This window comes from Delphinapterus leucas, chromosome 3, assembly GCF_059928025.1.
Source record: "Delphinapterus leucas isolate spDelLeu-1000000601 "Yukka" chromosome 3, BTC_Dleu_Yukka2, whole genome shotgun sequence".
Taxonomy (NCBI): Eukaryota; Metazoa; Chordata; class Mammalia; order Artiodactyla; family Monodontidae; genus Delphinapterus; species Delphinapterus leucas.
This window is the reverse complement of record NC_143131.1, coordinates 146,369,716-146,385,592: the sequence shown is the minus strand read 5'-3', so window position 1 is coordinate 146,385,592 and position 15,877 is coordinate 146,369,716. Positions and strand designations below refer to the sequence as shown.

Sequence of the window (15,877 nt, the reverse complement as noted above, 5' to 3'; positions counted from 1 at the left end):
TTCTGAGAATGTGTAGGTCCTTATTTTTTCCAAATCAAGTGTAATTGGTTTAAATACCTTGTCAAAACATCAGCAGGTTCCCCATTAGCTTTTAAAATAGGCAGTTCGAATGCACTCCTTTCTGTCGAGGGAATGCTTGACAATATATAAAATGTTGACTTTTCCACTAATTGTGATTTCATTTTCCTTTCTAGGAAAATCAAAGTTTGGGACTTGCAGGCTGCTCTCGACCCCCGAGCCCCAGCTAGCACGTTGTGTCTGCGCACATTGGTGGTATGTGGTCTGTTGAAAGGGAAGTGCTTCCCTGTGCTGGCGGTGGGCCACCTGCAGATAGAGCTCCCTGAGCCTATCACTGGAAAGCTTCTATACCTCACAGCATGCCTTCTGAGAAATGCGCTGTTCTGTTAATTTTGTTTATTAGTCAAAATCAGAGAATATTTGACATTCATATTTCTGTGAGCTCTTTTATAAAGAATATTAACACAACTTAAAATATGAAAGCAGGCTTCCTCATTTGTAGGTGGACTGGTTTCCTCCTAGAACATAAAGTATTTCCTGTCTGCAAGTTTGGGAGATTTCCTAATATGGGTATCTGTGGTTGTGTTGTGTTTTATAACTCAGCACATTTTTGTACTATTATGGTGGACTTTCCCCTCAATCTGTATTCTACGGATTATTGCTTGGCATATAGGAATACTTTATTTTTATATATTAATCTTGTTTTACCAACTTTACCAAGCTCATTATTTCTAAGTCTGTTTACTTTTGTGTTTTTGAGGAGACAGTTGTTTGAAAATATTGATAAGAGTTTTCTTATTTTCAGTAGTTTTACCTTCTATTTTTTCTCTCCTTTCATTGACTAGAAGAACATGCAGAACTTGAGTCAGGGCCATTCTTGTTTTCTTCTTGATTTTAATAGGAAGACTTCTGGTATTTCACCATTAATTTTGATGTTAGCTGTGGATTGAGATAGATATGCTTGGTGGTGTTAAAAACACTATTCTTCTGGTCCTAGTTTTTACAGTGTATCAAGAATGGGTATTAAATATTGTTGCTTACCTTCTTAAGACCCTTTGTAAGATGATCACATAGTTTTTCTTCTTTGACATATTAATGGGCCAGGATCTAGGACACAAAGTTAAATTAAAGAAAAAGCCTAGAAGGGAAGGCAGAATCTGTATTCCTAGGGTGAAGGACAAAGCTCAGTAAAGCTCTGGAAAGTTATTTAGGAAGCCTGGATAAGGAGCTGTATTTTCAGCCTGTGCCAACTCCCTGGTAGTGAGATAGGAGGGATTGTAAAGAATTCGTTTTATGCATAAAGCTGTTGTGTTTCACAGGAACATTCTGGACGTGTGTTTCGGCTACAGTTTGATGAATTTCAGATCATCAGCAGCTCCCATGATGACACAATTTTGATTTGGGATTTCTTAAATGTGCCTCCCAGTGCCCAGAATGAGACCCGTTCTCCCTCCAGAACATACACTTACATCTCCAGATAACAGTCTGCACTTTACCTGTTTCAGGTGAGTACTTCCCCCACTTTTAATTTTGCTGATTGAATTCACCTTCCCTTTGGGGAAATTTTTATGGTTTGGGTTCCTTTCTCAGTAATAGGAACATTAGATGCATCACCTTTGCAGAGTTCTAGCATAAGGCTAGATCTTTATGGTCACATCAAAATAAGATATAAATCGGAATCCTGCTTATTGTGGGTTTTCATATTGGTAGACACCATGGTTCCTGTTTTTTAAAACTTTTCCCAGGTCATACCAATTTAGTACCAGTAAAGTCCTCCAAATTCTGTTTTGCGGTGCAAGGATCTCCTTTTTCTCTTTCTTTCCTGTCTTTCAGTTCTATCTTTTATTTTTTTAAAAGTCACCCCTCCCCACCCCCCCATTACAATCCACCCACCGCCACCATTCCCTAGGGTAGGAATCAAAGAAGGGTGTTTGTTGAGAGAGCCCCTAAAACTCGTTCTTCATCCATTAGACACAACAGGTACCCTGGAAGCCAAGTCCTTTGCTCCGGCAACAGGAAGACTTAGGGCCATAATAACATTGATGATGGCATGTTTTGATTACTAAGGGTGTCCAGGTAGAGGATGAGAAGCCTTACTCGGCAGTGTCCTTGGGACTGATGACCATGTTCATCTGGAGCAGTGTTCCCAACTCTTGAGAATTTTGCGAGGGGGCCTGTGAATTCTGTGCACATTAAACTTCGTAGACTGAATAAATAATGTTTGTGCATATTTGTACTGTCATGTATATATGTATGTAAAGACTGTGTTAATAAAATTCATATTTATGTAAAAACATTACTTAATGCTTAGTAGCTTTTTGTCATTGTATATTTTCCTGTTCATTGAATATTAAAAATGTAAAGAAAGTCCGTGTGTAGAATCGTGAAATTTTTGGGGTGAAAAGATAGGGAATCACTGCTTTCTAGATCACTAAGTTGACATCTTTTCAGATACTCCTTATTTCTGCTCCAGGAAGTTTATCTTATTCAGGGTCGGCAGGCTACAGCTGGAGGCCAAATTTGACCCACTGCCTTATTTTTTTTTATCCTTACCATAGCAATCTAAGAATAGTTTTTTACACTTTTAAATACTTTGAACCAGTTAAAAGAAGAATATTATTTTAGAACATGTGAAAATTATATAAAATTCAAACTCCAGTGCCCATAAATAGTTTTATTGGAACACAGCCACAGCTCATCTGTTTATGTATTGTCTGTGGCTGGTTTCGTGCTTCAGTGGCAGAGCTGAGTAGTTGCAAAAGAGACTGTGTGGCCTAAAATACGTACAATCTGGCCCATTAAGAAGAAGCATGCGGACCTCTGGTCTTGCCCCTGTTCCACCTATTAGTGATAAACCAAGGATCTGCATCAGGAGTGGCAAATGCATTGTTTCTTCATGCCAACTCAGTTTGATCCGTAGTGACTGGCTGGTGTACTGCCTTTGGAAGGATGATGGGACCCCACGTGGACCCAGAAGGCCTAAGTGCCTCGATGGCTTGGCTGTGCCTCCCTGGCTATAGGATCTGAGCCACAGTAGTGACCTGTAAGCCACATACATAGTTGCCGTTCCTGGTCTCAACTGTGTTCATACTGGCTCTTGTGACAGTGGCCATCTCCCTTGCTGCTTTCTCTCTGGATAGATTCTTCACAAGTCAGTTGAGAAATTCACATGGCAGAATTTTTACGTTTATTGAATTATAGGAAATTACAGAGGAAGAAGGCAAGGATCTCTTTTTTGGGGGGTGGGGTGGCGCTGCATTTGATCTTCGTTGCGGTGCGCGGGCTTCTCATTGCGGTGGCTTCTCTTGTTGCGGAGCACAGGCTCTAGGCGCGTGGGCTTCAGTAGTTGTGGCTTATCTAGAGTGCAGGCTCAGCAGTTGTGGCGCACGGGCTTAGTTGCTCCGTGGCCTGTGGGATCCTCCCGGACCAGGGCTCAAACCCGCGTCCCCTGCATTGGCAGGTGGATTCGTAACCACTGCGCCACCAGGGAAGCCCGGCAAGGATTTTTTGAGTGATTGCTCTTCCCCGTCTCAACCTCCCTTCGCCCCAAACCAAAGAAATACGTAAGGAAGGAGGAAGGGACCCAAATGAAAACTGATTTCCTCCTTCCTTGTCTCTTCTTCTCCCTCTTCAGCCCACCCTTCATCCTGTTACCAACTATGGTCATCTTAGCCCTGCCTCTCCTCTTCACTAGCTTCCTTTTGTTTTCAGGAGCAAGGCTTAGCTAAGATTAGCTAACAGAAATTTCAATATCTAGCTCTTACCTTCTGTCCTCTCTACCCTCCCCCGCCCCAGCCTTGCATTCTTCCCTCCCAAAAATCCAGGGCTCCAACCAGACTGAATTCTGTTTAATTTCCCTAATTACACTTCAGTAGTACAGACCTCTGCCACCTCCCTCCCCTTGCTTGTGTTGTTAGGGTTTTGTGGATACCACCACACCCCCACTCCTTTACTTCATCTGACTTAATTTATTATTTGGTATTGAAATAATTTGCACGCCTGTCTCTCTTACAAAGCGTGGAGCTCCTTTTATTTTGGAGCCCCAGTATCTAATAGAGCACACAGTGTATTATGAGTGCTTGTTGACATTTGTTGGTCAAGTGACACCCGGGGCCAACATGACATCTCTGTGCTCTTTCTCCTGGGCCAACAAGAATTTGCCCATAAATAAATATGTGCGAAACTGCAGTGTATTCATACACCTTCCACAAACATAAAGATAATAGCTCAGTAAGAAATTGGAATAAGTTGTCTAAAGTGGCATAGTCAAGTACCAGATATATTCCTTACATATAGACAGGTACCTAGATGTACACATCTCCCTCTGCCCTGCCCCCTTCACCTTCGCTAAGCCCCATTGCTGTTTTTGAATCAATTTTATTGAGGTATGATTTTTGTAAAACAGATTGTACCCATTTAAATTATACTGTTTTGTGACAAGTTTTTACGAATATATACACCCCTGCAATTTCCTCCACACTCCAGGTAAGAATATTTTTATCACCCCCCAGAAGTTCCCTTGTGTCCTCTTTGTAGTCAGAGCCTGATCCCATCACAGCCTTAGCAAACACTGACCTGCTTCCTTTCACTAGATTAGTTTACATTTTCTACAGCTGCACTGTCCACTTTGTGATGTTCTTTTAAAAAATTTATTTATTTATTTAATTTATTTTTGGCTGTGTTGGGTCTTCGTTGCTGTGCGTGAGCTTTCTCTAGTTGCAGTGAGCCAGGGTTGCTCTTCACTGCGGTGCGCGGGCTTCTCACTGTGGTGGCTTCTCTTGTTGCGGAGAACAGGCTCTAGGCACACGGGCTTCAGTAGTTGTAGCACATGGGCTTAGTTGCTCTGCGGCATGTGGGATCTTCCCGGACCAGGGATCAAACCCGTGTCCCCTGCATTGCCGGGTATATTCTTAACCACTGCGCCACCAGGGAAGTCCCTGCACTGTCCACTTTGATAGTCACGAGCCGTATGTGGCTATTAAGCTCATGAAATGTGTCCGGTTTGATTTAGGAACTGAAGTTTTAATTATATTTGAATTGAATTGAATTGGATTTTTAATTGTATTTAATTGTACTTCATTTAAACTTAAATAGCTACATGTAGCGGGCTTCCCTGGTAGTGCAGTGGTTGGGAGTCTGCCTGCCAGAGCAGGGGACGCGGGTTCGAGCCCCGGTCCGGGAAGATCCCACGTGCCATGGAGCAGCTGGGCCTGTGCGCCACGGCTGCTGGGCTTGCGCTCTGGAGCCCGCGAGCTGCGGCTGCTGGGCCTGCGTACCACAACTACTGAACCCTGTGCACCTGGAGCCTGTGCTCCGCAGCGGGAGAGGCCACCGTAGTGAGGGGCCCCCGCTCACTGCAGCTGGAGGGAGCCCGCGTGCAGCAATGGAGACCCAACGCAGCCAAAAATTTTTAAAAATAAAATATAAAAAAATAAATAGCTACGTGTAGCTAGTGACTACCGTGTTTGGACCAGCATCGTTGTAAGAGTTTTATACGCTTAGGTTTTACATTTAGGTCTTTGATCCGTTTAGAATTAATTTTGTGTATGGTGTTTTTTATACAGCCTTCTAGTTCCAGCTCTTTTGGGTTAAAAGACTGTCCTCTTCCCATCGAATTGTTATAGCACTCTGTCAAAAACTCAATTGACCACTTGTTTGTTATACTTTTTCTGGCCTCTGTTCTGTTCTGTGATCTATGGCTATCCTTTTGCCAATACTACGCTGTGTAATAAGTCAGTTTTAAAAAAATTGTTTTGACTCTTCTAGGTCCTATTGGTTTTCATACTCATTTTTGAATGAAATCGTCAAATTCTATGCAGATTATGGGATTATGATCAGGACTGCATTGACTCTAAAGGTCACCTTGGGGAGAATTTCCATCTTTAACAAATGCTGAGTCTTCTGATCCATAAACCCAGTATATCTCTTTACTACTTAGGTCTTCTTCAGTTTCTCTTCAGCAGTGTTTTGCAGTTTTTAGTGTAGAAGTCTTGTACACCTTTTGTTAAGTTTATTCTGTTCTTAATTTTTTATTTTCTGAGCTATACATTCTCTCTGCATTGCTTTGACTATATCCCAATGCTTCTGCTTTTATTTTCCCACATAGATAAATAGATAAAATAGAACACAGACAACTACAATTGTGGCTGAGCTTCTGGAATGGATAGGGTCAGGGGAGTAGGCATATCATACAACAACTTAAGTATTGTAGTTTGGATATGTGTTTGTGTCTTTCCACTGTTAAAGAAGCACATGATAAAATCCAAGACATCTGTAGTATGTTTTCTCCCCCTCTGGCGAATTTGATAGATGAATTATAGAACATAGTAAACTTTCACAAATTGGACAACTTTTATATACTACTTTAAAATGCCGTGAAATTAGATTCCTTTGATTGAGAGATGAAATGATCACCAATGCCGTTTCTCTCATTGGCTGTGGTGGAAAGGAAACTGTAGTGTTACTTCTTCCAGGCCCTCCTCTCGCCCCCTTTTTGGGAAACTAAGAACAACTGCCTTGTTATGATCCACAATTATAAATCAGTGGAAAAATCTTATCTGCTTTTTAAGCAGCACAAGCAATGAAACCTCAAATGTGTTTGTCTCTTCAAAGTGAATTACTTTTGACAACCTTGGCAGTCAACTTTATAGATTTTATTGCTCTTTTCCAAATTCTTTTCATTTATTGTAACATGAAAAAAATTATTACCATGTGATGCTGTAAAATTTGTGCATAATAAGAAACACTACCCTAATGATGATTTAACCTTGCAGTAAAATATTTACCCCTAAAATATAAGGTAGGAGTATTTCTATGTCGAGAAATTTAGCAATAGATTTTTTTGCTGAGTCATTTTTTTAAAAAAAATTACTAACTCCCAAGAGCTATGTATACAGTAGCTCTCTTTTTTATTATGAGACAATATAAGAGCACTATTAGGAAATTAGTAAAAAGTAGATAACTCCTCTTCTTGGTTCACCATTATTAACTCCTTTGTGTGTAGCCTTTCAGGCTTTTAAAAATTATGGTTGATAACTGTGCTTTTTTTTTTCTTTATTGTGAAATTGTTGCCTGTCAGTAATGTCACTATTTTAGTCTAAATGATTGTTCCTAATGGCAAAATCATGTTTGATTGTTTGGATATGCACCTGTTATATATTTATATCCCCCCCCAGCTTTTAATTATTATAAAACACATTGCCATGATTCTTTCAGCTTAATCTTTGCCCAACCTTTTATTACCTTTGGATAGAATTCTAGAAATGTCTGCAGTGTCTAGGTTGAAAGCTATGTTGTGTAAAGAGGTTTGATACTTAGGAGTTGTGTTACCCTCCAGAAGAGTTACATCAGTTGACGTTCCCACCAGCAGCGTTTCAGAGTGCTGACTTCTTATCTCTGGGTGTTAATATTTTTAAAATAATTCAAATACTCTTACATATCCTTCATGGGAAAACAGTGGCAGATGAAATTGTGAGTCTGTCTTGCGTTCGTTTGGAAGCTTATTAGGATTCTTGTGAAATTAGGATTTTGTGGAAATTAACAACCTTTTAGGAAAATTGCCTTTAAATATATATATATACAAGCTTTAAAAGCAAAACAAAACCAAACAACCACCCCCACCCTGACCCTTTCTTTTTCTCCCTCTCTTTTTGGCCATAGAATTTTAGACCTAAAGGTGACTTAGATCTTCCAGGCCAATGGTTTAGTGCAGCGTTTGGAAAGGGTTGTAACTTATTAGTGGTTGTGAAGTCATTTTAATGGATTTTGACTTTGGGTGAAATTTAGGACATAAAATGTCAGGCTGCATTGTCCATAGTAATGATTAGTGTTGTTTCCTGAATGTTCTGCGTAGGGGTATGTGTGTGTATTTACATACACGGATGAATGTAGAGATTGTGCTTAAAATGTGTTCCTGACTCAAGGTCATGGTCAAAAAAATATAGAACATTCAGTTGTCTTCCCCTCTACATTGTGTTGCCCTTTTATAAATGATTTATTTCAAAAAGAAGTTAATTTCTGACTGTTGGCATTCTGTTTAGAAGGAGTACTCTGTTTACTAGCTTTTACATATTTTTGTTTCACAGTGATAGATGAAGACTCTTGGTCATGAGAGAGGTCCTGGTGGCCTCTGGATGGCGTAAATTTAAGATTATGCTAAATATAAAATCTAACATTAAGCATATTTTGTTACATGCATAACTTTTAGCAGCATGAAAGATGATAGGTTATAGGGTCAGTCATCTCTTAGAATCCCCTCTCTGTCACTTAACGGCTAATGCTTGCTTTTTTTTTTTTTTTTTTTTTCTGGAAGCATAGTTGATTTACAATGTTGTGTTAATTTCTGCTGTACAGCAAGCTGACTCAGTAATACACACATAAATACATTCTTTTTTATACTCTTTTCCATTATGGTTTATCCCAGGATATAATGGCTAATGCTTTAAACCAAATAATGTTTCTGAGCCTCAGTTCTCTTATTTGTAAAGTACGTATAATAGTTTCTACCTTATAAAGTTCTTGAGAGGTTTAAGTAAACCTGATACCTGGTATGTCGTATGCGCAAAACAACTTGCAACTTCTATTTTGATGCTGATTATTTAAAAATCAGTGTTACGTGTGCGCAAGTACATACATGTCTGTGTGGATGTGGATGGGCTGTGGTGTATATCTCCACGTCTAACCAGAATATCCATCCATACTCCCTTTGTTTTTGTTTTTGTTTTTGTTTTTTCAGGGTTTCCTAGTCTTGAACTACTGGCTACATGGCTACCAAATGCCTAAGGGAGTTCTTCACAGCTGAGTTATGAAGCTGGAATTGGTTCTAGACGCTGGGTAGATGCAAAGCAGCCTAACTCTTCAAGTACCGACATTTCTCACCTCCGATTCCGGCCTCTACTTTGAGAAGGATACCTTAGCTTCACCGACTTTCAGTAGTACAGAAGCCCGTTTCCTCCCCCCATCAGTGAAAAGAAATCTATCGCTTCAAATGTAAATTGTTCATATAAAAGGAACGTACAGTCTGTTTTACAGAAGTAAATCGACCGTCAAGAGAAGACTTGGCCTCTAATTTATATTGCTTTGCACTTTGGTCTGATACTAAGAAACAGCATTCTTCGGTGAAATTTTGGGTGCCAAACACCTACCCAGAATGTCCAGGGCTTTCCTTTTCAGAAGTTAGCATTCTCCTTTTGACCGTCCAAGTCATTATGAATTGTGACTTGTATTAGGAACATGTTGGACAATGGAAACATTTCTCTGGGTTGTTTTAGTAATATTTTTTGGATTATACTTCCTTTCTGTACCAATTTCTTTTAATTTAAAGAACTGTAAGCCAGGTTATATTATCTCCCAACAGGTAATATAGCTCTTTTCTTTTATTAACTGTTCTCTGTACCCGCAACCATCTCCTGATATTTGGTAGAGTAACACCTTTACATGTGTGCTTGCCTCCTAATTTAAAATACTGTATCCGCATGTAGATATAATGTACATAACAGTTTAACCTCAAGGTTGCTCGAGTCAGGGCCCCCGTGCCTGAGACACTAATGCAGAGTGTGTTCGCCCTTAGCCGTGGGCTGGACTCAAGAACCCGCTACCAGGGTTGATGTGGATTACCTAGAACCCTTCCTGCAGTATTCATACGGTGTTCTTATTTTGTCATTGTCATTGTGCTTGTGGTGTGTGTGTGTGTGTGTGTTTTAATGGGAATCTTGTTTTAAGATGTAATTTCTAAAGTTTAACACAAAATGTTTTATTTGTTGTGCAGTATATACAGTAGAGAGGTACCTTAAATACTTTTGTTGTTCTTTTCCTCATCAGTACTCCTTAAGTACTCGTGGTCACGTCCCATAGCATTCATTTGACTCCACCGTCACAGGTCACACTCTGTGTGTTAGTAACCCTGGGAAGGGAAGAGCGAGAAGGCCCCCGCTGACTGGCTCTCCCGGCTCTGGCATTCGTGCGTCCTGCCCTTGTCAGGTGGTAGCAGGGCCCACTTGTGTGTTGGAGCCCGGGACCCGCGTCAGGCTGGTTCAAGGGCCCATCTTGAGTGGAAGGGTCCTCCCAGGTGGTGTGAAGCCTCAGGCTCATGATCCCCTCCCTGTCATCTCTGGTGTCACCTGCTGCCGTGGCCCCGGCAAGCTCTCCTGGCTCCCGAGCGCTCCGCAGCCCGAATGTGTGAATGGCACCATCATGCTGACGTGCATGGAAAGGACTTTGGCATCTGGTTGGCACTCCTTTTCCCTTGTTCAATATTAGGTTTTGATTTGCCCCTTGCCATTGTTTCCAAAGATCAAGGAATGTTGCTAACATTTTAAAGGACCAATGAGAACTTCCTGTAACTAAACCTCTTCCCGTGGAAGCACACTCTCCCACTGAGGGGAAGGTGCCTGGGCTCTGTGTTGTCCTTTGCATTGAGAATGGTGTGGGAATCAATGTGTGTGTCTGTGGTTGTTTATTGGGTTGGTTTGCTTTTTTGTTTTCCTTTGTCCTTTTTAAAAAATACATCCTTCCCTCCTACATGTTAGTAAATTAATTTCTGGTTTTGAAAAGTTGAGTCTCAAAGTGTTAAAAAAAAAGAAATCTCCGTTCAGCGGGTGGATGTTGTAACCCTGACAGCGGTTGTGAAAGTGACTTAACTTTGACCACTCTTACCTTACAGCTTTAATATCAGATTCGTTAGGAGAGCCCAGGGGGCAGGGCAGGGAGGGGCAGGGGAGGAGGCAATTCTTCTGAACGAATGGACTTTCTGTGGTTGTCTCTGCATGTTTAATATAGAAATTCTGGTTCCTTGGGAGATCATGGCCTTTGAATATGCACACAACCTTTGAATTGTGCCTACTAAATTATAGCAGGGGACTTTGGCACCCGAGGAATTCTGACTTTCTGGGATTATAGTAGTAATTCCCAGCTGTACTCTGGACTTTATTTTGCTAACCATAATTGAGAAACTGTAAATTACTGCTATATTAATGTTTTAAAGCACTGGGATAGTCTAATTCTAACTTGTAATTAATTATGTTTGCCAATAACTGTTTGAAATAAATTTGTGTCCGAACAGCTATTGAAACTGTTAAATTGTACAGATATTATTCACGACAGCTTTGTACTGTGGAATGTGCTTAATAAAAAACAAAAAGTTTGACCTTTGTCCAATAAATTGCTAAGTAATGTCAATAAATCAAGTATGAGTATTATGCAGTACACCTGATCTGGCTTCATGCAATTGTTACTTCAGCTACTAATTCAAAGCCAATACTCTTAATAAAGTGTTGCACTACTCTGATGTTCTGTTAAGAAATTTTTCAAAAAAAGCTGTTAACGTGCTGTCAGTAATTCAGTGACATACAATTAAAGTTTGTAGATTGAAAAAATCGTCTGCTCTGTACAGCGAGGTTGAAGACAAAGTGCTTTTTTTGGTGTTGGGAGAACTGGTATGAGATAATGCCAGTCCATGCCCTGGGGCTGGTTCAGAACTCCTCCCCAGCAAATCTGCTTTCCACAAGTGCTTAATTGCCTCGCAAGTTACTATGAAAATGGTCCCTTAAACGTGCCAAATGGCTCTGGGTGGGAGTAGATCCTCTGATTCTCGAAGGGGTTGGGGGGTGGGGGGGCAGTGTGAGAAGTGCAGCTGCAGCCCTCTCCCCCTTACACATCGGACATGAAATTGTTGTCTTTCCTTTTGGCAGGTTGACACATCACTGGTTGAGGACTAGAGCAGAAGGAAATACAGTATCTGCAGGATTCTGCTCAGGAGGCCTGCACAGCAGCAGAGTTTTCCTGATAACTAGATTCCGCCAGCCCATAGCCGAATTGGTAATGTAGACTTTTGAGATGAAATTAGAGTAATTCTATACAGTTTTGCCCCCACTCATTTTTCTTGTAAAAAAAAATGTTTTAGAAATAGCTAGTATGCATACGGTTAAGAAAACCAATTTACAAGCCGTAAAAGATAGTGTACAAAGTGGTTCTCCCTTTCACTCTTGACCCTCCGTCCTCCAATCCTTGTTAACCAGTTTTTTGCTTATCCTCTGACGGATAATAGTCTGTGTATGGAAGGGTGTGTGTATGTATGTGTCTATGCGTATATGCCTACCTACCTGTCTACATACAAACATACATACTGTCCCCATGCCCTGTAACATTAATGGTAGCATGCTGTACTGCACCTTTCCATCTAGTCTTCTGGAGAGTATATCCTATGTCAGTACATGTAATTCTTGCTGATGGCTGCCTAGTATTTGGTTATAAGGATATTCCATAAGTTATTTAGTTCCTTGAGCACCAGGTTGAAGTGGTTTCTTGTCTTTTCCTATAATGACTCTCCATTTTCACAGGTCTTTCTATCCCTGCCTGTGCTAAACAGAATAAACTGTTCTTGGTGATTTGGGCTAATCGTTACGAAGAGCAGATGTTGGACCCAAACTGTGCTGCAGGGTGGAAAAGCCTCAGGTGTCGGCCTGGATCTTCACCCCTCCAGTCGTCTCCTGCCCTCACATATAGGTGTTCAGTCCATAACTTCAGTCAGTACAAAGCAGTCAGTACTAGTTTCTCTTTTCCTTGGTAGGTGAGGTGTTACTACAAGAAATTCACAGCTACGAATGCACAGAGATTCTCAGATTTTGGTAGAACTCCTTGGATATACAATCAGACTAAGTGGTGCTTTGCAACCTCAGCCTGTTTGGTTTCTAGTTAATAAGGAGAAGGGGGGCTTCCCTGGTGGCGCAGTGGATGAGAGTCCGCCTGCCGATGCAGGGGACACGGGTTCGTGCCCCGGTCCGGGAGGATCCCACATGCCGCGGAGCGGCTGGGCCCGTGAGCCATGGCCGCTGAGCCTGCGCGTCCGGAGCCTGTGCTCCGCAACGGGAGAGGCCACAACAGTGAGAGGCCCGCGTACCACACAAAATAATAATAATAATAATAAGGAGAAGGGAAATTAGGGAGACTGGCTGATCATCCTGTTACTAATTAGCTGTGTGGCAATCCCCCCTTTTGGATCTCAGCTTTCCCATGTATAAGAGAAGGTTTCAAAAAAAAAGAGTAGGTTCCACTAGTCCAAGTCCTGGAGGGTGCCTGCTCTAGCTCTGGATGGTCTGTTGCTGGAATGCAGACCCAGTGATGCCAGGTGTAAATTTTCAAGAAAAGCTGAAAATCCAGTTTATGAAGAGACCCAATTTATCAAAGTTGAGAACTGAATTTTTTTTTTTTTTAAGTCACTTGCTAGAGTATCAGCTTGCTGTCTCTGAACCGTCTTAAGCTTTTCTAGCAGTGACCTGTTGAAGCATTGCATCCAAGATTGGCAACTGAATTCTTGAAGAATGAAAGGGATTCCAGAGAAAAGGGACAAATTAAGTGATGAGCTTTGTGGCAAAGTGACCAGCACACAGTAGTCAATACATGTTGGTTAATAAAAAATGACCCAGAAAGGGAGGTGTTTGAAAAGACAAGGAGAGGAGGAGGAAGGAATCAAGAGCTGACAGCCACTGTCTTCAGTCACATTTAACATTGAAGGTAGCGTGCTTGTACATGCTACACATTGCATGCACTTCCAGCTGGGGGAGACTCTGGGAGCTCCAAGACCTCCAAACTTCTGCTTGTCTGTTGCACAGAGCTGGGTCTAACACCTCATAGACACTCAATCAGCATCTGTAGGATAACTGAGAACAGGGCCATATTCAGGTGTTTACCTGTCCAAATGCACTGAAATCCTCATTCAAGTGTTGTAAAATTTTTATTGGTTGTATGAAGCCATGTGGAAGAATTGTAGTGCAGATCAGCAGTAACTATTTCATCTGCGCACGCAGGGTAACCTGGAAAGCATGCTCCCATAAATGGATTTGTATTGTCCCATTGCTTTCAACTTTGTGGCCACCTACTCATCCTGTCTCCAAGGGTCACTTAATTGTATATTTCTCAGAGTAGACATGTTATTGTTGGGTTGGTCTGGGAAAACAGGGAAGTGACCACGCCAAAGACTTTAAATCTGTGGCAGGGCATGCCTTAGGAACAGCAGCTCAAAGCCGATGTTCTGGGGAGGTATCAGTGACTACAACTTAAGCTCCCTCCACCCTTCACCACCATTTTTGGATCCAAGGAGCCATTCTGTGCTCATGGGCTGTGTTTGTTCTCCCGAATATCCTGCAGCTCTGGGGATTGGGAAGAAATGCTCTTAGAACACCACAGCCTTTGGATCTTGATGAAGACTATCCACGGGGGTCACTGGTCTACTGGATGGCAGAGGAAAGAGCATGAACTTTGGGGCCAACAGACCTAGGTCGGTATTGGAGCTCTGCCAGCTAACTGACAGCAGACCCTCTGGGCAAGGGCATTCCCTGCCTTGAACCTGAGCTGCTTCATCTGGGAAGTGGAGACAGTATTTTAAAATCACTGTAAGGATTAGATGACCTATTCTAAAGTGCCTAGCACAGTGCCTGGTACATAATAGGTTTTTGGTGCCAGCTCTTTTTGGTAGCTTCAACTGTGGCATTTAAACAGATGGTACAGAATTCCCAGAGCAGAGAAAAGTATAAGGGTTAGAGTTTGGGAGGGTGTGAGATGAGACAAATTTAAACGTGCGCAGGCAGACTGAAGCCTACCTGGGCCTCTTGAAGGGGAAAAACGAGGAAGCATGCTGACAGTCCCCCGTGAGGACTGGTCCCGGTGAGGACTTGAGTTTGTAACCAGTAGTCTGGGCTATTCAGTGGGTGGAACAGGGGGAGATGGACCAGGTGAATCATGTTTACACCAAGTTATTTTTGTTAATTTTTTTTTTTTTAATTAAGAATAACTCCGCTTTAGGGCTTCCCTGGTGGCGCAGTGGTTGAGAGTCCGCCTGCCGATGCAGGGGACACGGGTTCGTGCCCCGGTCCGGGAGGATCCCACATGCCGCGGAGCGGCTGGGCCCGTGAGCCATGGCCGCTGAGCCTGTGCGTCCGGAGCCTGTGCTCCTCAACGGGAGAGGCCACAACAGTGAGAGGCCCGCGTACCGCAAAAAAAAAGAATAACTCCGCTTTAAAAGCAGTCAGCCTATATATCCTATCTGCAGGGGATGTTTCTGGAAAAACAAATGAGACCTCAACATGCCAGTATCCTCAGCTCGTTGTAGTGTCTCCAAGTGGACAGGAGACAATATCAGGTCCTCAGTGTGCGTGTAGGTGGCAGGGCTGGGGGTGGTGAGTGATGCAGGGGAGAGACTGATTAACACCACTGCAACGACAGCAAGAATAGAAATAACCACCATTAGTGCGTGCCAGGACTGCTGGTAAGGGCTTTCCTCTAATCCTCACAATAACCCTGTGTGGTTATATTATTAACATTAGAGAAACCGAGGCTCAGGTGTGTCTCCCTAGCAGCCCTGGGCTTGATTCCAGTCTGCCTTGACTGCCACGGCTGAGCTCTCACCACGCTGCCTAGCCTCTCCCTCTCAGTGGGCGCCATGATGCCAGCAGTCTCCCCACGGAGCCAGGCCTCACGCTGTGCGGTCCCCCTGCATCAACAGACCCTCTGCACATCTCTTTTCCCTCCCACTCGTACCTGTGCAGCTGTTCTTCAGTCGTAACAAATGTGCGTGGTGTGCCTTCAACGAGGCACGGTGGGTGGGGGAGTGCTTGGAGCTGGACGGGATGAGTGCCAGGGGCCCAGCCGAGTAGGGGGCTGTATACTGGGGGCAGTAGGCAGCCATGGCAGGGTTTGAAACTGGTAGCGTCCAGTTAGAAGGCTAGTGTTGAGATTCAGGAGAGAAAAGTTGAGGTCTGGAATAGGGCAGAACACTGAGGGCGGTTTTGAGGGGTATTGAGAGAGAAAGTACAGACCTTGGTTGGGGGGGTGGGCGCTGACAGTGACACCCCGTTCCCTGTGTGTG

At 42.7% G+C, this 15,877-nt stretch overlaps 1 protein-coding gene across 16 annotated transcripts in view; it reads left to right on the top strand.

Annotated features, from left to right (window-relative positions):
- Window positions 1-13,863, top strand: part of FBXW11 (F-box and WD repeat domain containing 11) — a 135,409-nt gene extending 121,546 nt beyond the window's left edge. For 12 of the 16 annotated variants that reach the window (XM_089909659.1, XM_022595119.2, XM_022595121.3 and 9 more), the window contains 3 exons: window positions 195-273; window positions 1,338-1,523; window positions 8,753-11,390. In XM_089909659.1, the coding sequence (XP_089765785.1) occupies window positions 195-273; window positions 1,338-1,499 (241 nt within the window). In that variant the 3' untranslated portion in view covers window positions 1,500-1,523; window positions 8,753-11,390. Of the gene's footprint in view, window positions 1-194; window positions 274-1,337; window positions 1,524-1,989; window positions 8,727-8,752; window positions 11,391-11,705 lie in introns of those variants that run through there. The other 4 variants (XR_016392854.1, XM_089909657.1, XM_089909656.1 and 1 more) reach the window with 4 other exon arrangements.
- Window positions 13,864-15,877: the final 2,014 nt, after the last annotated feature.